This window comes from Haliaeetus albicilla, chromosome 17, assembly GCF_947461875.1.
Source record: "Haliaeetus albicilla chromosome 17, bHalAlb1.1, whole genome shotgun sequence".
NCBI lineage: Eukaryota > Metazoa > Chordata > Aves > Accipitriformes > Accipitridae > Haliaeetus > Haliaeetus albicilla.
The window spans coordinates 16,915,180-16,937,631 of NC_091499.1; the positions used below are offsets into that span (position 1 = coordinate 16,915,180).

The 22,452-nt window shown below is 41.0% G+C and overlaps 2 protein-coding genes and 1 long non-coding RNA gene across 9 annotated transcripts in view; 1 reads left to right on the forward strand and 2 right to left on the reverse strand.

The window, feature by feature from the left end:
• Positions 1 to 11,625, reverse strand: part of PNISR (PNN interacting serine and arginine rich protein) — a 29,722-nt gene extending 18,097 nt beyond the window's left edge. Inside the window, exon 1 of one of the 2 annotated variants that reach the window (XM_069804917.1) lies at positions 11,418 to 11,625. The gene's annotated coding sequence lies outside the window, so the exon portion shown is untranslated. Of the gene's footprint in view, positions 1 to 10,649; positions 10,669 to 11,417 lie in introns of those variants that run through there. The other variant, XM_009925104.2, reaches the window with a different exon arrangement.
• An 83-nt stretch (positions 11,626 to 11,708) lies between these two features.
• Positions 11,709 to 22,168, forward strand: LOC138689563 (uncharacterized). Its single transcript, XR_011328440.1, has 2 exons — positions 11,709 to 12,059; positions 21,635 to 22,168. It is a non-coding gene; the product is annotated as an uncharacterized lncRNA (long non-coding RNA).
• The window catches only part of USP45 (ubiquitin specific peptidase 45), a 54,343-nt gene continuing 50,291 nt past the window's right edge, over positions 18,401 to 22,452 (reverse strand). For all 6 annotated transcript variants that reach the window (XM_069804923.1, XM_069804924.1, XM_069804926.1 and 3 more), the window contains 4 exons: positions 21,869 to 21,966; positions 21,395 to 21,481; positions 20,766 to 20,919; positions 18,401 to 19,555 (listed from right to left, as the gene is read on the reverse strand). In XM_069804923.1, coding sequence (XP_069661024.1) covers positions 19,422 to 19,555; positions 20,766 to 20,919; positions 21,395 to 21,481; positions 21,869 to 21,966 — 473 coding nt within the window. In that variant the 3' untranslated portion in view covers positions 18,401 to 19,421. The remainder of the gene's footprint in view (positions 19,556 to 20,765; positions 20,920 to 21,394; positions 21,482 to 21,868; positions 21,967 to 22,452) is intronic.

Here is a 22,452-nt window from a genome sequence, read left to right on the forward strand (position 1 = left end):
CACATTCATAGAAATAATTGCATGACTGCACAGGAAGAGAAGCTGTACATAACATCATGGGGTGTTGGGTGATGCAGAGATGAATGTAAGCTCATATTTTGCATACCTCTGTCAAATTTTATTTTTAATCTGAAAAACTGTAGATCACCTTTGTTTTGAGACCACTTACATTCAAACCAGTACAAAAATTATACATGTATGGTTCGGATAAGTTCAGTTGCAAATGCCTTTTTTGAGGGGCTTTAAACAAGACCAACTTTTGGAACAGGGGGGAGTATTGGGCAAAACCTACTTTACTATTTTCACTATCTTTTCTTGACAAAATAAGTATGGATTTTTTTCCATTTCAGTGCTATCTTTATGATATTCAAACCTTTAGTAGGTAAAGACAGTATCCTTTTCTTGTCTTTTTTTTTTCTTTTTACATGTTGATCTGTACCTAGGAAATTAACTCTCTTGCACCAGTTGAGTGTAAGAGTGGCTAATAATGCACTTAATGCAACATTTAAGCTGGCCCTGCCATACCTGGCTGAGTATTCATATATACGTATTTCATACACTAAGTATGAAGTAACCTCACATACTATTTTCACCCTAAAGTAAGAAAAAGGCAACTGTTTCTTCCTCCCCTCAGTTCATCTTTCCATCCAGAATCGAAATTCTTTCAATGGTCAAAATAAACTTGTTTACATCTTAAAATAAAAGTTCTAACAATAAACTTGTTTACATCTTAAAATAAAAGTTCTAACAATTGTAGTTCAAGATAACCACCAGCCTTGAAAGCACTGTACAGCCTCACGGTGCTGCTCCCTTTGTTTCCAGCTGTTAAATCACACTAGCAATAATAAAAATGTATTTCAGTAATTCTGGTAGCACTTTTTTACCTTAATACATAATACCTTGGAAAAAGTTTGTGAAATTTCACTAAAATAAACTCAGCAAAAGATTCAGAAGATTAAATTGTTTCAGCAATAATGTAAGAAGCAGGTTTGCATATAACTGAATGCCAAAAAATCAAATTTTCAAACAGTTAAAGAAATACCAGCTTCTCTTATGGAAGTGTAACAATATTAAGAGCACCTCTACAAATTCAACTGAACTGGAACCTCCTACACACAGTTTTTACTTGATGGGATCAGATGAGATTTATTTTTACCAGACTGGCTACATCTCTGTCCTAAAATCTTGGACATTACGGATTTTTTTTTCACATGTTCCAACTAACACAATTAGCTTGTAATAAACTTTTGTACCTGTTAAAATGCCTATCAGTTATCTGTTTCTCCTGGACGTTTAGTATTCCAGCCTTTTTTTCTTTATTCTCAGGCCTTGAACCTCACTACGGACAAACTGAAGCACTAGTCTGGAGCATAAGAAGGTCTAAGGTAACAAATGCCTCTCCTCTCTATAACCTGCCCCAAAATAGCAACAACCTTACTATTTTACAAGGTGTTCAAAGAAATTAATTCAACTTTTTTTATTGGGGAGATAAATTATTCTGCAGCTATATCAACTGGCATCTGAAAACACAGGAGACAGGCAGTGACTCTGGGCAGCAGCAGCAGCATTCGCTCCCCTCCTGGCTTCCCTCTCAGCAAGTTATCAAGCACTAGGACGCCACGGCCAAGTCCACACTCCTAAGGGAAGCGGTGCCGAAGGACTCCACCATCTCCCCACAAGAAAGCAGCACTGACCCAGGCCACCTAGCACTCCTCCCAGCTGCTCCAAGCATGTTTCAGGTGTCAGCACAGACCTGGGGCCCAGCGGGCAGTTAGGACATGTCTGTTCTGGTTTGCAAGGTCAGAGACTTTCATTCAGTGCCAGCTGGCTTCAGGGCTGGAGTAAAAAAACCCAGTCGGGTTTTAGTTGTTAGCATACATAGCTCCTTCTCCATCACTCTGCAACATAATAAGGCCTGGAGTCTTCAACTTTCCCCAGAGATTATTTCACCTTATTATTGCTATTTTGGGGAGAGAAATCAGGTGGGGAACTGCAAAGCAAAAGGTCAAGACATGGAGCTGATTTCTATTTTGATGTACAACAGTACGACAAGACAGCAACAACTGCGTAAAACCTTGAGGAACTTCAACATTTGGTTAATTCAATTTATGCCATCCAGAGCAGACTGATTTAAAATCACTGCCATTTGAAACTGCTAATTTTGGTTTGTGAACTGTATTTGAAAGCTTTTAATTCTGTATTGCATTTGTACTTTCACTGTTTTCCTGAAGAAATGTTGATTTTCATAGGCTGGCAACTATAAAACATGCTAACTTTCAAGTACACAGATTTATTACCAAATTCAATGTAAAAACTTCACTAATCAGAAGTATGTACTACACAAATACTTAAGCAATTACATCACTTTCTTTATGCAACTGTATATGCAAAAGCCCTTTTTCAAATATCATGTGAAAATTGGCCAAAACTATTTCTAATTTTCTATTTATTTCAACTCATCTTCATTGTTGTGCTATTTGTTTGACAGAAACAGGAATAGGATATGGAAGGAACAAAATTAGCATCTTAAAATATTTACAAAACTAACTTTAAGATATACTCACTAAAAGAGAAGACCACATGTATTCAAATTCTTTTAGTATTGAAAACTAAATGATGTATTTCAATATGCACTATTCAGAGGTAGTGAACATACAAGGTTTGTTCTAAGGCCTCCATATGGCAACCTGAAACACCAGGACATCATCACTTTCTGAGAAACAGACTTCCCTGCTTTTCTGCTCCCCACTTGGTTTTCTGCACTTTTTCCAAGTTTTCACTAAATGGTATAGGGTAAACATGAAAAAGGCACTTGATGTAAAATTTTCTCACTTACGACAGGGAGGCTACAGGCATTTAAAGGTGGTTTATTGTCCTCACAAATTGTTGTGCTAAGCGCTGCAGTTTTTAATGGTGTCATCTGCTTTTAAGTTTCAGAAGCAAACTGGCTTTAGCTCTTTGTTTTAAGTTAGCATATTCTAAAAGATAACTACATAAATCTTATATACAGACACATCTACTAAATTACATGCATATAGGCTATTTGATGTTACCCTTTTTTACATAAAAGTAATGTAACTTAGTATATTGCTTGTGAAACCCTACTAAGAAGAGTATGTAAGAACTTTTCAATAGAATCTTGATATTGTCCCATCAGACATCACTGACATTTTCCTTTGCTAGTGATGCTATTTTAAAGATGTCAAAAATAAAAACAGACCGAGGCAAGTCTTAATGTTAATGAACAAAACAGATGTGAGAATTAAAACAACACTTTTGAACCTCAGTGCCATAAACTGGAAAGCACAAAACACAGCAAAGAAAGTGTAGCTTGTTCTCAGTAATTTTAAATTTACTGCAAGGGATACACCCCCAATACTGGGGCGGGGCGGGGGACGACACCAAACCCAAAACCAACGCCCCCACCAAATCAGTAGCTTAAAGGCTTGAAACAGCTGAAACATCTTGTACTGATGTATGTGACAAGAAGCAAATGTTATTTTTCTGAGACACATCAAGTAGTAATAATGGGAAAAAGTGAATCAAAGCCCTTTCCCACGTAATTAAAATCTGCATTGCCAAAACTAACTTAGGATGCTGCCACATGAATTATAATGAGTTTTAATTTCTTACAAAGTTCCCAAATCAGCATCACCTGAAAGAAAGAGGCTTCATCTAACACAATGGACAGCTCTAAGCCTACTTCCCACTAGTGACACAGGGCCAAATACACAGCAGAGCATCCAAATCGCAGTGAAACAAGCTTTATTTTCCACTGAAAGGGGGGGGGGAGGGGGAGATGAATACTGTCTAAAATCTACTAAATTCAAACATTAGCAAGACACTTACTTACTAACAGAGGGTCAATCAACTGAGAAGTCATTAAGACACTCTGGTTCTGATGTCACCAGTGCATCCAGCAGGTTTTGAAAACCAAACAGGTTCAAAGAATGGACCCATTTTACAGGTACCTACTTGCAAAGGAAAATGCAGATACTACCCTCCCTTAGGATGATGGGTTAAGGTTCTTTTACTTAGCTGTTCTACCCTCCAATTCAATTAGATATAGCCTTTCTACTTTCTCTCTAGCAAACACAAATAAACAAAAGAACATTTATTGGTGCTTCAAGAGCCGTTCCCTGATGTCAGATCACAGAACAGGAACCTGAATCTATTAAAAATCTGTTTACCAATGAAGAAACAGAAGCCAATTCAGGATTCTTTTTGTTTTACACAGAAACACAATCACATGGGAAAAACACCCCGTCAATTCACATTTAATTTCAGTTATATGTACTTAACAGATTACGAAAAGTTAATGTAGTATCTCAAAATTTTCCAAGAGTTTTTAAGAGCAGACATGTTCTGAAATATGTTCTGTTGTATGTTAAAAAATAAAAAAAAAGATTCCTATTCAAAGGCTGGACCTACTGGAACTTTATTCAAAGGCAGGATCTGCTGAAGTTTTATTACAGCAAATTACTGGTACTAAAACGTGCCACCTTTGAGAGGATTGCTGGTGAAAGCTCCCCTGTTGGCGATAAAAGCTGACATAGTGGCATAGATAGGACTTACCTTGATCCCCAGCAGATAGCAATATCTGAGAGCCAACAGCACCCAGAAAAATTTAAAGTTGGTGTCAAACTCTCTACTATACTTTAGTATTTCACCCAACAAAAAGCTAGGTTAAGACAGAGAAAGAGCAGATATTTTAAAAGGCACCTTTCCACTCCTCTCCTCGATTGTGATGTGCACCTCAGCTACAGATTACACTTCAGTGTTTACCTGTTCTTTTAGGAAAAAAGGCATCTTCTCAACCTGCCTATTTGTCTGCAAAATAAGATATTGTCCGATTCGGTTTTATGATGTGTCCAAATACACCACACACACCGAGAAGTATACAATTAGAAGCTACTTACCAGTAACCAGAGTTTTGAGTGATAATTCTAGCTCACCATTAATTCTGGGAGACTCCCCCCAGCACTCCCCACAAAACACAGTTACCTCAAAGCAAATTATAGACATTCACACTGATGGGAATGACACCCTGTCAAACAGAGCATGGTTTCCTGATGATTTCCCAACAGCACAGTGCTTGGTGAAGGCCCCCGTAGCTAATTCCCCACTGATGCAAAGATGGGCCCATTTTTTAGACAAGGCCACCAACAGAACTTGAGCTCTAACAGACTCACTCAGATTCCTTGGGCAACTCTACCTTGGCAGCTTCATAGTGTAAGCTCATAAAATCTGTTATCCAGTTCAACAGCACTTGTACAGAGGTAACTATGCTCAGACCTCTCAGCAATGGAGCGGAGCAGTCTTAGGGAGTGAGGCTCAGTCCTGTGAATGTCAAAAGACAAAGCCCACTTGTCATCCTGGAGATGCTATCGTCCTTATATGCCTTATGACACTGGCTGCAGCAGAACTGAAAAATATCAAGAAATTTCCCCCAGAAAGATTAAGAAAGACCTGCCCCTAAATAAAATTTAATAGAGCTAATGGATACTCTGAATTGCTCCAAATCATGCAGATCGTCCAAGAGAAGAAGCACAGACTTACAAAGTTAACTCAGCTCCAGAAGAGCATCAGTAAGATAACTAACCATACCTAGTTGGCCAGATGAGTACACCTAGCAGACTCTTTCTTGCTCCTTCTAAGAACCTGGCATCGTTGTGACAATATGCTTCTCCCCAACATGAATGTTACACAGCAGCCGAACTACACAGAACACCTTACACATCAACAGTTTCTGCAGAAGAAGAGATCCGGCAATTCTGAGTGACTGGTCTCAGGAAATTCACGGAAGTGAAATATCTTGGCAGTGAAAACCCAAGTATTCTTTGGAAGATGAAATTAAACAGGATATTTGTTAGAAGCAAGATTACCTCAACTCCAGGAAATCAGGAGACAGCCTAGGACTCAGGCTGCCCCTAGGAGGAAAGTAGCAGGCACCTTCTGCTGTGTCACGAGCTGAAGAGATCAAGGTTAGGAAGTCCTACATCAGACATCAACGTCACTTGACCAGATATCCAGGACACAATCTGGCAGTCTGGTTTATTCAACTCTGGAGACAGGTAGACTAATGACAGATGATTCCGGAGCCTACAGAACCAGAGCCAATAATCAAGTGCTTTATGATGTGGAAGAGATGCTGTTGCATCACCTTTCTGCATCTCATCATCTCTGAACGGCAGGTCCATATGTGACGTGAGATGGCCTGACAAGTTTTACTTGCAATCTGAGCTCTAATACATAGCTGCAGAAGTTCTTCTGGTGACTAAAGATCTTATCTTGCAGGCCTTCCAAATAGGCATTGCATTTTAGCAAAGAAGTATCCATTATTTAAATAAAGATGCTGAAATCGCAGGCCTTCATGCATACTTTGAGAACCCCTACACAGTTAGTCTTTGGACCCCAGGGTTTAAAGACAACATGCTCTTCTTGATATTCCATTTATAAGTCAGATATCTAGGTAAAAAAACAGATGTTCCATCTCCTCTAAGATAACCTGCCATTGCAGCCATGACTTTTTGACTATCTTTAGGTCTACAGAGTAGCTGAAGGGAAGGACCCCAAGAGGTAGGTGTCCTGGTTTGTAATAAACTACAAGTACTGTTTTTGAAACAAATTAATATTAAGTAACCAGTGTCATTAGCCAGGTAATCTTTTGGCATGAGCTCAAGACAACACAAGCAGCAAAGGTATATAAGTCTCTGTTTGATGCTCTTTGTGGAGTTCTTGGGCTGCCGGGAGTCATCCACGTCACACCTTGAGAAGGATCTTAAAAGCACCACATGCTCTTTGTGGAGTTCTTGGGCTGCAGGGAGTCATCCACATCACACCTTGAGAAGGATCTTAAAAGCACCACATACTCTGTGGGCAGATCTTCCCTGTCCCATATAGGCTTAGGCTCTGGGGATGGACCTAAAGGAAAATGGAGACATCTCAGAAGCAGAGGTCCTTGAAATCAACAGCCTGATCTCTTGATCTTTTCTGCAAGTGCCTTGTTCTAATGCAAGGTCTTTTCCTTTCACTCAAGGTAGCTGATACTGACTCTGTGAAGTTTTAGCACAGTGACTGAAGGTTTATGGTGAATTTTCATGATGAATTTTGTGGAAGCGTTCAGTTGCCAACAGGATAAATCTAACCACACATTCACAACACCTGGAGCAAAGCCATTAGCAGAAAGACAGGAATCAGACCGATGCCACCAAGAGTTCAGGTTGAACACTGTTGCTTGAGAGCTGTTTCCGCCCCCCACACGCCCCTTCCTCCCACTATGCTATTGCTTCATCAGGATCACGATAGCAAAGACATCACTGATGAGACTGGAAGGACTAGTGGATAAATACTCTAGGGATACAACTACAACAGTTCACATGTTTCTTCCAAGGAATTACACAGAGTAGCTCATCCATGGTACTATCGACATGCAACCGAGCTGGAGTCCAAAGTCAATAAAGGACACAGACCGTGTAAGCTCCAAGAATATCTCTCTCAGTGTACTCCAAACTGGAAGGAAATGTAAACTGAGCTTCCACGGCTGTGTCACTGGAATAAAGAATACTTTACTGTAAGAATCTGTTCACAACAGGTATGACTGAGAAGAGAGATGCAAAGGAAAAATGGTCTCAAACACCCAGAGGAGCCCCTCTACCAAGAAGAAAAATTTGATGCAGAAAGGGTAGGGCAAAAAACATCAGCTGGTGGTCTTAATGTGGGAGACCCAGGTAAGTCAGAACACCTCTGCAGCTGCAAAGATCTGGGAGTATGGAAAAACACTGCACCCTATGCACCTGCATAGGAATGAACTCTAGGAGTTACTACAGAATGGCTGCAGACACACATTCACTCAGAGTCAGAACAAATGCATACCATCACTCAGACAAAAACATACCAGCTTCCATTTTATTTGGGAAAATGAGTATTTACTACTACATTATACTCAGCTCCTGATCAGAAAATGAAACATTTGTGGAGTAAGTTGTTTCCAATAAATCAGAAAAAAAAGTTAAAATAACTGTCTTGACTGCTACTCTGTTTCACCCATCCCACTTTCAGTTGGTCAAAGACGTCTGTACATCACCTAGAGCATCACCCTCAGTTGTTGCAGGTATTTAATGCCCAGATACTACACATCTTTTCTGAGAACCAGAAGCTACACCAATGTGATTGCTGGGATCTGTTAGCAAGATGTCCAGTCAAAAAAAGAAGTGTAAAATTCTTCCAGCCCATTTACAGTTGTGTATCACTACAATGCTGGAAGTCAACTTCAGTTACACCAGTGCATTTTTTAGTATAAGAACTATTCTTTCTCAGATTGAAGAACAGAGGCTTTCCAAATGAGTAACCAAGATCCAAAATACAGAACCAGAAAAAGAACTGAAGAAAACAGCTTGTTCAGTATCTACAAAGTTATCCAGAACCTGGTTCACACGTCAGCATGTCTGACTAATATTTACAGTGCTACCAAGATGAAGTAGGCTGAACAAAGGCCAAATAGAGAAGAGAAAAAAAAAAAAAAAAAAAAGTACTATGAAAACTTCTTCAGTGAGTCATTCAAGCAGTGTAGCTTCCAAGGTCTGTTATTTTAAACTTAAATCCACATATCCACTGAGCTGAAGCCAACCCTTTTAAAAGAACAAAAGGACCAGATATTGGCAACTCAGGTATCGCTTATTTTTTGTATTTTGAAGACATTAAGGACAAACACATGCTTTGATTATCATAAAGCACCAAAACCACTGCTAAAACATTAACTATCACAGAAACATCACAGTAACTTAAATAGTTTGAGTCAAAAAATCTATTGGGTTTGGGGAGGAAAAAAAAAAGTCTGATCTGATTATTTTTTGCACGTATCATTCCACTAGAAGACCTGATGATAGATTTTCAATTAGCCATTTAAGGCAGCATTATTTTTTTTCTGGACTGTCCATCTGCCACTTCCTCCTTCATGAACATGCTCTGCACAAAAAATTAATAGTACCAATAAATAAATAAACAAACTGCTATTCCTCGCTGTTCATGAGCTGATATTACCCTCAATTATAAATACAGTTATCACTTAAGGAAGAGAGATCAGCTAGTAATGAAAGTAAGAATGTTTAATAAAACCTACCCACAGTACTATTTTTTGCCAAAGGCAGACTTACGATAATCATGTACCTCAGTCATGAAAAGAAGGGAGACTGAACACTCCTGTCTCCAGAATACCTTTCCATAATCCTGCACCTAGCTGAAAATCAAACACGGTTAAGACTCCTCTCTACCACTACAGGTTATATGGTGAGTTGTCCACTAAAAAATTGTGCAACTGCGCTAAATTTGTGGACTCTTCAGCCCTGCAATACCTCTGAGGCCAAAAGTGGAGGAACCACTCTTTTAAGGACAGGAGTTTGCATGTCACATGTGACAAAGACAATACAGGAAGTCTCATAATGGCATGACAGCAGAGATGACACAAGGTTTGCTGCTGCCCCAGACAAATTAAAAATCAGTAGCTAGCCATCTGATTTGCCACTGAATTCTTAGTAATGCTAGCAGCTTGTCCCTGGACAAAGCCGAGACTCCTCATTCCCCCTGCATTCTACAATCAGGGGGAGCCGCTGCATCTGTCACCTCTGTCAGAGGCACCATCTCTCACAGCACGGCCTAACTTTACAATTCGAAAGAGGTTTCTGACTCCTACACAACACAGCTGTTCAGCTGGACTGGACTGTTATTTGTAACCCTGTCTTTGGAAAATGATGCCTGAATATTGTCTGCTGGTAGACATGCCTTATACTTCGAAGACCACCACTCCTCATCTTTAAAAGGTGGCTGACCCTTTGCCTTAGAACAAATCCTTTAGAGCATCCCTCGCTCCCTGTATCCCACACCTTTCAGTAAAGATTGTTTGCATACATTTATAGGCATGGCTGTAAGAGAAGAAATAAACAACCACCAAGGTGGCTGTATACTCTTACAGTAATTTGTTTCAGAAAATTGGTACATTTCAGTTGGGGTAGCACATCGTCCAATGGTTTGGGTTGGAAGGGACCTTAAGAGACCATCAGTTCAACTCCCCTGCTGCAGGCAGGGACATCTTGCACTAGACGAGGTCTCTCAAAGCTCTGTCCAGCCTGGCCTTGAACACTTCCAGGGACGGGGCATCCACAATGTCTCTGGAAACCTGTCCTAATGTCTCACCACCCTTGTCATAAAAAATTTCTTCCTTATGTCCAGTCTAAACCTACCTTCTTTCAGTTTAAAATGGTTGCCCCTTGTCCTGCCACTACAGGCCCTGGTAACAAGTCTTTCTCCACCTTTCTTGAGCCCCCTCTAAACACTGTGAGGCTGCAGTAAGGTCTCCCCAGAGCCCTCTCTTCTCCAGGCTGAGCAACCCCGGCTCTCTCAGCCTTCCTTCGCGGGAGAGGCGTTCCACCGCTCTGATCGTTTCTGTGGCCCCATCCTTAACTGCAAAGCCTAGCACATCCCATCCAGGTTTAGTCCAACGCCGAACTTTGTGGGATTGTCTAAAAAAGTACTGAGAATCTGTGTGGATAAGTGCTTAATGCAAAAAGGCTTGCAAACCGGCAGCCTGTTCAAGGATCAATTTAGAAACCCCCTGCATTTATTTGCCAAGCTACCGAACCGGGGTCGGGTACCTTACAAACGTTGCTACGTGTGACGATACTGTCAATTTTCGTTCTCTGGAGCCCTCCAGTGGAACGACCTCGTGGGAATAGCCACGAAACAGCACAAACATTCCACAAACGCATTTCGCCTGCGGGAGCCAGGCTGTCGGCACGGTCAACCGCCGACCCCTGGCGCGCGTGTCGCCTCCTAACCAGGCTACCGAGCAGACGCTCTCCCCGGCGGCCCGCGGGCCGTTCCGCTCCCAGCCGCCAGCGGCCTTCCTCCGGCAGGTCCAGGGCCTGCTCGCGGGCGCTCCTCGCCGTCCTCCTCCGGCCACCCCGCCGGGCCCACAGCACCCGCGGCCCCGGGCCCGCCGCGGGGCATGCGCGCTGGCGGGTAACGGGACCCGGCCCCGGCGGCCACCGGGGACCCCCCGGCGGGGCGGCGGCGCATGCGCGCTGGGCGGGACGGGGTCCCGCGGGCTCTCCCCGGCGCCGGCCGCCCCGCGTCCCCCCGCGCCCCCGCCGCGCATGCGCATGCGCAGCGGGCCACCCGGGCGGCCGGGGGGGGGGGGGGGGCAGGCCGAGCAGCTCGAGTCTTCCCTTCTCGTCCGGGCCGCCGGCTCCTCGCGCCCGGCGAGCGGCTGCCGCCACGGCGCGCGGCGCCCTCCAACGCCTCCCGGCTCGGCTGGGCTGGGCTGGGGGAGGAGGAGGAGGGGCGCTGGGGAAGATCGGGTCAGCTCGACACCCGCCGGCCCCCCGGGAGCGCTGGCGAGCGCAGCCTGCCCCGCTACTTACACTCGCCCCCGCCTCCCGCCGCAGGCGTTGCCGCTGCTACCGCTCGGCGGCCGCTTTCTCCCCTCTTTCGCTCCTCGTCTTCACGAACAAGACAATATGGCGCCTACTGGCGCTCACCCGGAAGTAAAACGCGTCACGGCGTTGACCCTTGCCTGGGACACGCGAGCGCCTCTCGCCGCCATCTTTGCTGCGGGCTGGCGGGCGGGCGGGCGGCGCCGCCCTTCCCCCTCCCTCGGCGGGAAGCGGCCGGCCGCGGGCAGCGCCGCGCCGCCGCCATCTTTACTGCGGGCGGCCACACAAGTTCCTGTCGCTCGCCGCTCTCCATGGCAGCCGCGGCGGGGGAGGAAGGCGGGGCCGCGCTCCTGCCGGCCTCCCCCTGTGCGGGGGGAGAGAGAAAGAGACGCCGCCCCGCCGACGGCCGCCGCTGAGGGGGCGGCGGGGCCCCGGCCCGGCCGGCGTGTGCCGCCGGCGAGGGAGGGCCCTCCCTCCCTCGGCCCGCGTCGCCTCATCAGCGCGGGACGCCCCCGAGGCCTCCCGCGGCTGGGAGCGGGGGGAAGCAACCGGGATTCACCTTCCCGCCTGCACGCGTCGGTGCGAGGAGAGCGGCGGGAAGGAAGCGCGTCAGCCCTGCGGCCTCCACAGGTAAGCGCTAGTCAGGGAGCGCGGCCCGTGGTTCCAGCGCGGAGGGCGGCGCCTGCGTGAGGCGTCCGGAGCCGCTTCGTGAGGTGGATGCAGCTCCCGGCGATGGCCCTGCCCTGAGATAGGGGCAGGTAACTTACACGCCGCAGAGCTGCGGGCTGTCGGCGTTCTAAGTCAGTCAGGTCAGTCTGTGCCTGTCCGGAGCATTCCTGGAGCAGGACAGTTCTTTCAGTGGTTTATTCAGAATACCCAAATCAACTTTTAAGTTATCGTGAGATTTACCTTGAAATTATCACTGTGTCCCAGTGTATGAAGATAAACCCAAATCACCCCTGGTAAATAGCTCTTCTTGTGTCGACGTTGGGGTTGATTCTGTAGGCGAGGGCTTATCGGTTGCGTCGCTTTTTGAGGAACAGAGATTTTTCATTAGCTAGCACGTTACTTGCCGCTGTGATCACTGCCTTTCCTTCTTTTAGCGTCACCTGATGTAAATGCCCAAAACATCTGTAATCTCTTTGATCATCGGATAAAGTAACACCAATGCCCACATGGAGTAACAGAATAAATTAACCTTTATAAATCTATAGAAAATTGAAAGCTTCAAGAAACTTGTGCTTTACTTCATGTAATGATTTTGTTGTAAGATTTGTTGGTGCCACTTACGCTACATATTACTATTAACTGAAGGGTTCTAGATTTTTCCGTCTTTGTGTCACAAGGAATGGCTGGACCAAGAATGCTTTCCATGGACAGAAGTGTTCTGGAAGTTTTAAGTCTGTCCAGTGCTGACTGACACACAGCTGGAACCCTGGAGTGGTACTTCTGGATGGGCAAGCTTTAAGCTGCTACTGAAACTGGGGATGTGAGGGGGACCCACTCTTGGTCCTGGTCTTATCACAAAATTACAGAACACGGTTCTTGTAAAGGGAACAAACGGTCTCTTGATCTGTGACCTATGCCACAGATGGTAAGGCAGGGGGAAACAAGTGGTGTAGCGTAAGTGTTCAAGGATATGGACTCATCTCTGGGTAGCTCCTCCAAGTGCAGTGAAGTTGTGATGCAAGACGAAAGGAAAAAAATATTCACTCTTAAGTTGGGAAAAAAATGGAAGCTTTGTGAAGTCAATTGTACAACATAGAGCTTATATTTAAACAATATAGTTTTCCAAATGGTTGGATGTTTTATTTATACATTTGTCAAATAATATAACATAGGTGAAAAGACAAATGAATAGAAGACAAATGGCAGCTTTATTCTAAGAAACTTCTTAAAGCACTTAGGATAGATTGGAAAACTGATCAGACTTGTTTTTTAAACACAGTCTGTGTTTAAAGCCCTGTTTACTCAGTAATATTTGGAATTAGAAACCTACAAAAAAAGTGTACAATGTATCAGTACTGTAGTAAAATTCTAAAAATATTATTTGTTATTTAAGTACCTGCAGAGTAGGGTTAGACTATTAGTTCAAACAGATGAAAGAAGTAAACAAATTAAAACAAGATGAAGCTTTTAACATGCTTGATTTATTGCTCACAAGTATTTTAGACTTAGCAATGGGTTTTTTTGATTACTTGGATTGTCTTTTGTATAAGTGTAAGCATATATGAACATATTGGGGATTATCCCCATGTATAAATGACAGTAGAATCAGAACTCAACTTTGTGAAATGGCTAAATAGGGAATGGCTGCCATTGACATGGTGGTTTCATTACAGAGTTCACTGTAATGATCGCCAGGTTACATAGCTCAAAAACAAAAAACTAACCTAGCAAAGCAATGAGGTAAGCATTAAGAAGTCATAAACCTACTCGAAATAAATGCTTTTCTGTTTTCTTTTAAAAGCAGTAGTGCACCTTTTTATTTTGAACTGGAAAAATATTGGAAGCTGCAGTAGATGTAAGAAACATTCTTGACACTTAAAAAAATAGTTTTTCTACTGATATCAATGAAGACAGAAGTATTTATAACTTTATATAAATGGAATATATACCAAGTAGTTACAATGCATTGCAATTATATATTTATTATAACAAATAAATTCACTTAGATGTTTTATTTAATGTTGTGCAAAGGAAGTGTTTTGACTTGCTCTAACAGGCTTTGGTCTGAAAATATATTTTTATAATCTTAGTTTACAAAAAAAAATATTTTTAATCATTTTGAATAATCATTTTCCCACTCTTTCTGCAGTTTATTTATACACCACGGGAGAGGTAAAAACAGCTAAAACAGCTGGCAAAATGACATCCTAGGACACAGTAAATACAGAAGCAAAAATAATCCATTCTAAAATAGTTAGACTGAAATGGTTCTGAAAATATGTGGCATCTCTTTCACATAGATACATAAATCTTTGTACAAATGCATTGATGTATACAGGGCACAGCAAAAAAGTTTCCAGCTGATGAAAACTGAGGAATATAAAAGCAGGGCTGCTGTGAAGCTGTTTTGTGAAGTATGCTACCACTTTTGGATTTGCTAATTTTTGCTAACACAAGATTTGTATTCAAATGCTTTGTTCCCATTTTAATACATCTTAAAGTTTCCTCTCAAGAAATTATTCCTTTCCAAATCTTAGTTTGTTCCTAATATGTTCAAATAAGATTTTTGTAATGGGTTGAGAACGCAGATGCATTAATTTCATGTCCATTTATGATTCAGTTTGTGTTAGTATAAAAAAAAAAGTCCAAAGAGAAGTAAACGGTAAAGTTAAGACATTTCAGCCTTTTTTAATGAATTTATAAACCACTCTTACCTGCTACCACTTGAAATGCATGAGCAGGAGCAGTTCATTGATACACACAGACAGTGTAGATGGGAATGGGGGGCAGAAGGTTTGGCAGACTGCATGGATTTCATTTGCTAAACAAAGATGATTACAGTGTATGCATTTCTGGCAGAGAAGTTGAGGGTTTGGTTTTTTGTTTGGTTTTACTTCACCATTAAGTGTTTATAGCCCTCTCTTAGGAGAACAGACATACAAACATGATGTCTGTACAGGTATTGGTGTAGATAGGTTAGTATTATAAATCTCCTCATCACTTTTTGCTGTATTCAGCATAAATGGTATATAAATCTAAAGATAACATAAGTTCTTTCTGAGGAGAAAGACTCTATAATCTGGACTAACTCCTTAGCCGTCTTTGTTAATGCCTCTGCTCTGGGGAAACTTTTGTAGCAGTTTCCAGTTGTCCATATGCAAATCAAGTACTTCTCATAATTTAGGTTTACTTACTGAAGAGTGAGGAACTGTTTACTTTGCTTTCTTTCTCATTGTTCTAAAGGCACTGTCTTGTGACTGGTCAGCAGAGAGCTGCTCAGGAGTCACAGCTTTTCTCAGATACCTGTATTGCAGTCTGTAGGGTAGAGCCAGTGTGGTGGTAGGGAGAGGCAAGACTATAGTTACAGTAGCTCTTCCGGGAAAAGTTTTGCTAGTTGATGGGACTAGGAAACATCATGTTATGGTTAAGGATTGATGAAAGAAAAGACATTGACACAGAGGCTTATGGAGATCCCAAAAACATAAAGAACAGATGAGGCTGAGGAAGAAAACAGTGGTGGTGCTGTTGTGTCCTGGTTTCAGCTGGGAGAGAGTTGATTTTCTTCCTAGTAGCTGGTATAGTGTTATGTTTTGGGTTCAGTATGAGAATAATGTTGATAACACACTGATGTTGTCAGTTGTTGCTAAGTAGTGTTTAGACTAAGCCAAGGATTTTTCAGCTTCTCATGTCCAGCCAGCACGAAGGCCGGAGGGGCACAAGAAGTTGGGAGGGGACACAGCCAGGACAGCTGACCCAAACTGGCCAAAGGAATATTCCATACTGTGTGACATCATGCCCAGTATATAAACTGGGGGGAGTTGGCTGGGGGGGGAATTGCTGCTCAGGAACTGACTGGGCATCGGTTGGCGAGTGGTGAGCAATTGCATTGTGCATCGCTTGTTTTGTATATTCCAATCCTTTTATTACTATTATTGTCATTTTATTATTGTTGTTATAATTATTAGTTTCTTCCTTTCTGTTCTATTAAACTGTTCTTATCTCAACCCACGAGTTTTACCTTTTTTTGTTTTTTACTTCCCTGATTCTCTCCCCCATCCCACTGGGAGGAGGGCAGGGAGTGAGTGAGCAGCTGTGTGGTACTTAGGTACTGGCTGGGGTTAAACCATGGCACCTTTTGAGAAGGGTGGGATGAAGAAAAAGCCGTTTCTAAGCTATTCCACATGAAAAAGCAGGCTACTGCACTTTCTCAGGGTGGTGGGGGTACGACAAAGGTATGGTGTAGCTGTATGAAGAGTAGATGCTGTAAGCCTGAAAAGATTTTTTGTCTGGAAACAGAAGATATTTTAAGGAGAGTCTTAAACTTGAGAGCCTTTCAGTTAAGTTCTGAAAACACATAGCTTTTCAATAGCATGCACGCATCTGGCAGTTGCAGGAAACTGCAAGTTCCTAGACTTGGCAAATAGCCTCGAGAGTCACGTTTAACATTTTAGGAACTATAGGATGTACACCCATTTTCCTGGAATGCTCTCGCCCCGTCTTGCAATTCCTGATAAGAAACTATAACAAGTCTTCAGTATGCATATTTATGTACAATCAAAAGGACACACTAAGGGTGACTTGCATCTAAAATGGTATATGATGTCTCATGTTAGTCATCATTTGTTCATTCTAAACGTGTAACTTCACCTGTTGCCCTCATTTTTAGAGAATGTTTCACTCTCAAATATTTTCATACCTGTTCCTGACTCTGAACTTCCTGGAGTTGCTGCTAACACTGCTTTTTATTTCAACTCAGGAAGCCTCATCCAGGAGCAACAATGATGGCTGTCTTAAATAAAGACGTTGGCTTTTTTCACGCCATTTTCTCTCCATGTTCTATAAAATACCTTAATAGCAAGGAAATGTTCCCTGGCTGTTAATGAGGAAATAATCCTGCCAGTGTCTTTCATGGGATCCTAGTCAGTATGTCCACTTGGGAAGATTTCAGTGGGCCAAACAGTGTGTGAAGTGTGAACTCTGGTTAAAGAGAAGTGAAGACCACCTCAAGAGTTTCCCGAAAATAGCACTAAAGTAAGAATTAACAGGTTAAGAACCTTGTTCTGTTTCTGTCCTAGTTTTGTACTCTAGGGAGGCAGTTCTAGGCTAAAAAGTAGGAAGTTAATATAGGTACTTCAGTAGTTTTACAGAAGTCAGCAAAACTAGGAACTTCAGGCCTCATCTAGTCAGTCTGTCTGCTTTAAGGTGGATGAAATACACTCCATCTGTGGTCTCCTAGCACGACTGTGTTTCACTTCTGTAACTTAGTTGGTATTTGCTGTGACTTTTGCCCAGAACTAATTCTGAGTTTTGATAAGCTATATGCAAAGAGGGAGGAGGTGGGTGTAGCTGGATGAAGGGTATGGGAAGGTAAGGAGGTAAAAAAGACTTAGTGTATTTTTACCAACTCTAGTCTAAACATTTTTTTTCTTTCTTTCTTTCTTAGTGTAGACTCAGGTTAAGATGTGTTTAGTTAGAATACAGATGGCTAAAGTTGACTGCTTGGTTTCTCTGAGTTTTACTACTTTTGAGTAGACTGAGACAATTTTAATCTGTGGAGGGAAAAAATTATTGCATTGGCCAAAACACATAGCCTGATTTTGACCTAAACAAAGGAGTTTTCCTTTGGAAAATAAAATCCTGTGCAACCAGGGTCTCACTCTGTTATGACAATCAGTTTTATCGCCTAACAATCCTTACTGCCTGCACAAGTACATACAAGTAATATGACTATAAAATATACCTCCTCAGTTTGAGCAAAGGCAACTACGGCAGGTTTTGCTATTTTCTTATGCAAAAGAATGAATGCAAGTGGGATGAAGCTCTGAAATGGAACTAGAGAATAGGAAAGTCATGCAAGTAGGTATGACAATACATGGTAGAGATAGTAATAGGGATAGCATTTTTTTTCCACCAAAAAACCTTTCCATAAAAGAAAACAGTAAGCAGAAATAAACATAGTCTTTTCTTTACCAAAGAGCAAGTTGGACAGGATGGAACTGTTAGAGAAGTCATCTGTATTTAAGTAACTGCTTATTAAATAAATTAATTACCACATAGCTTCAAAGTAGTCATCAGATTCTGACCTTAAAATGTATCTATTACTAAGATGGAAATGAGAAATTACCAAAAGAAGTAACAACTCAAAACAGGGCAGTCAAACAGGATACAGAAGAAAGTTCTGCCACCAGGGTACAGAAAAAAGTTCTACCACCGGGACACCTGCTGTCCTCCACTGATGGCAAAGGGAAGTCCAGACATTTTATCAGAGGGCAAAAGTAATCATTTACTGTCCAACTCACACACACAGTGCAAAAATAATTTATAGTTTATTATTCCTGTGAGAAAAGTATTCAGGAACAGATAAACAAATTCATGTTTAGAACCAAAAGTAACAGAATTATCTAGTTACACTTAAACTCCATACATATTCATACCAAGCTTATATGCTGTACATTCTCATAATTATGAAGTTGAAAATTTACTAAATACAGAAGTATTTGCAATTCTTTTTCCTAGTAGGTAAAATGACAATATATATTCATGGATTTGTGGTGTCCACACACACGTGTGTGTGTGTGTATATATCCAAGGATATACATATGCACAACAAGTATATATTTATATTGGAACAGGAGTACATTGCTATACCAGTGCCAGTTGGAGACAGCTGAAAGGGTACTGGCCAGGTATCTGAGGATTCACTGTCACTTTATGGAAGCCATGTTTTCCTAATCTATTCCCATCTCTTTTGGGAAAGTGCACTGCAGCAGCACCCAGAGACAGCTGTTGTTACTCCATTCTGGAAGCACTGTGCTTTCCAATTACTACATGTGGAAGCGACATGATTTGACAGGTTCTTGTTTGCAGAAATCTTGACAGCTGACATCCAACCCAGTGATGGGAAGGATCTAAACTAGATCACAAAAAGTTGAAATACTTTATATTGTTACTGTACACCAGCAAATCCAGGCACTTAACACTATCAGTATTTTTATTCTCAACTGTTGTAAAACTATGGGTGAAAGCTTATCTTTATTAAAATAAAAAACAAACTTTCCATAGACCTCAGTAGGATAGGACATCATCTTACATTCTAATGGTACTGTATTTTAATGAATCCAGGAATTTTAAATATTTGGCAAAGTGCATACTTTTAAGAGAACCGTTCAGATATTTGTAATAGCTTGACTGAACTTCAGAGTCAACATACGATAAATTCTCTACGAGATAAAGGCACAATATTTACAGGTACTCTTACCACTGCAGCTTTAAATAAGATAAACTAAATAACCACTAACATATTTTAAATTAAGTTGCTGAGAATTAATATAATAATCTTTCATAAAAAAGTAGATATGCTTGTGCATTTAGTACTCTTGATTCTGGAACCATCTGAACATGGGCATCACTAACATACACCCACTGTCCTCCTGATGCTCCCATGGCTTCTTTTAAACCTGAAATGCAAAAGCAAAATAAATTATTTCTTGTCTTTCACATCATCATCAAACAAATACAGTGGATATTTCAAAAAGTAAGAGAAGCTTCTAACCCACAAGAATAACTCATAACTTAGATGCAGTCCAATATTTGTAGTTTGAAACTTACATGTCAAAGAGTACTGGAAGAGAAACTGGTGGAAGACAGTGCTTAAAAATGTACACTGCCATCACTTTTTTCATATTTTTTCAAAAAGCCTAAGACATTTCAAGTACAGCTTGCTGGGTTCTAACAGTAAGTTATACTAGCTCACAACCAGTTTTGACATAGAAAAAAAAATCATATTTCAAAAGCCAACCAGTGGACCAGTGTGAAATTAAGAACACAAAAAGATCTAATCTGTTCTAATAATCATTGCAAGGGAAGCATAAGACTGAGGGAGACTTTGATTTCAAAAATAATACAAAAACTTCTCCTTTTGGGAAGTGAGCTTCAAATGCAAAGTGACACTCCACAGGATAGACGGCATAGTGCTTGGTTCTCACTCCCCCCGTGAAGGGAAACAGTAAATATATTTACCTTACTCTGACAGCTCAACACTGTTGCCTCCACAAATCATTCACTAACAGTTTCTATCCTAGAATATTATTTTATTCTGCATATCCAAAACATATTAATAAGAACTAGTGTATTGTTTTCAAGATACCAACAGAAACCCTACAGCAAAGCTCGTGTCGTCCATGAAAAAGTTTCTTGCTGTTCACATTAAACCAGAGTAATCCAGATTTTTAAGCATTAAAAGAATTCCAATCCTACGATATGTAAAATGCTCAAATATACAGAAAATTTAATTTTAATTGTCATGGATTCAGCTGTTGTACTAGAACATTTTCAAATACGCCAAATAATTACATTTTACGGGGCACAACTATTCATCTGGATATATTATTTTGACTAGGAAAGAGAGGAGAGTTTTCCATCAATTCTCTGTTTAATAACTGAACCAAGATTCCATTAGTCACTCAGCTCTACATGGGGTTAATACAGAAGTAGGTCATGCACTGGGTGTAACAGCAAAAAAATAGCATAATATTCTGGCCCTAAAAATAAAAGAATATTCTGAGCTAAAACAATTATTTGCTATAAATCCCCTTAAGGATAAGGAGCTGTAGCCAGTGGTTGCTTTTGGTTTTACTTACAGAGAAAGGAGGCTCTGTTTGTACATACCCAGAACATTTTTAGTGGTAGAAATATGCTCTAGTAATTTCTTGGAGGGTGTCCTGACTTTCACATACGCTGCATAATGACCACCTCTCATTGACCCACTGTGCTCCACTATTCCATAAAGACTATATAGCACTCTTGCACCATCCGTCACATTCTGCATTCCCAGAAACACAGAAAACAAAGAGAAATAATTTCACGATGAATTTTACAGATATCTTAACTAGCTATCAATAGTATTACTTTAAAAGAAGCAAACAGACATCTACAGCATTTCCAATAGTGAAATACATCTATTAAAAATACTCAATAGTCTATTAATTTAATTTAGTTACCATGGAAGCAGCAATACTTGTCCTTAATGCTGTTAGATAGACTAACGCCATCAGGGCACCATATCTTAACTAATACTAGTTAACATCCGTGATACTCTTGATATGAATGGAATTTCAGTTAGTTACAATTCTGATCTCAGGATACTACTTGAAAACATTCACTCTATAATTTCTCTAGGAAAGGAAAGAATAATCATCATCATCATCATCTTGCAGCAGCGGCATCAATCCAGTTTAACTTGTGCTCAGGACAACAACTGTTGAAGTACAATAAAAATAAAGATTTGGAATGGGTACCTTGCAAGATGCAGCACAAAATGGTGCTAAGTCTAAAATCAGTGGGAAATCCACATGCCTATTCACTTTCCGTAGACTCAAACCAGCCTTCAAAAGAAAAGGAAAAAAAAGACTGTAAAATAAGTATTTTTACTAGAAAGCTTTTTAAAGCTAAGGTGTATTACTGTACATTGAAATAAACCAAAACCAAGAATAAGATTGTAACTGATTTAAACGTTCTTTGTTATGTTTTCAATACAGTGCCTACTACACATAAGCATGATGGACACGTAAGAGGTTTCCCTGGATACATCTGAACGGCAAAATGCACTCTGAAGGTAGCAGACAGTCAAAAAAACCCATATGCCTGTTTCAAATAGTGGTTCTACCAGTTCTCCATATAAAAAGCAAGTATCAGTATGCACAATAACACTTAAAGAATTGCGTGTCCACCCATGGGGCAGAGGAATATACAAGAGGGTTTTGGCCTTTTACCTGGTGGAATCTTTTCAGATGGAGAATAAGAATAGCAGGAACTGAAGAAATCAGCAGCTGTTTCCGAGCATTTGTGTAAACACCTTCTGTTTTCTTTTCTGTATTTATGAATATCAAAATAATTTGTAAAGTGAAGGCAGCCACACAGAATTTAGGTATTTTTTAAACATCTGACAGAATAGATCTATGTTGCAATGATTTTGTACATGTTATGTAAAATGCAAGAGAAATTTTGTGGAGTAACAGAAAAATATTTTCTCATTTTTCTCATTTTTAATAAACATAATCTGCCAAATCTGAGCATTATTTTAGCCTGTCCTTTGCAAATCAGATCAAAAGTTGGAAGCACATACACTATCTAAGTCAGCTTGCACACTGAGATACCTACATCGTCTTTTACTATAGCACCCAACTTTCCTGTGAATGCCATTTCACCTGGAATAAATGGATGATCACTGGAACAAGAAATGGAAGACGCAGGTCTCTGTCTATCTATGCTAATGTCCTAACCAGTGAGATAGAGATTAATTTTCCATTCTTCAGTTCTTTCTGAATGACTACATACTTTGGGCTTATTTAAGAGA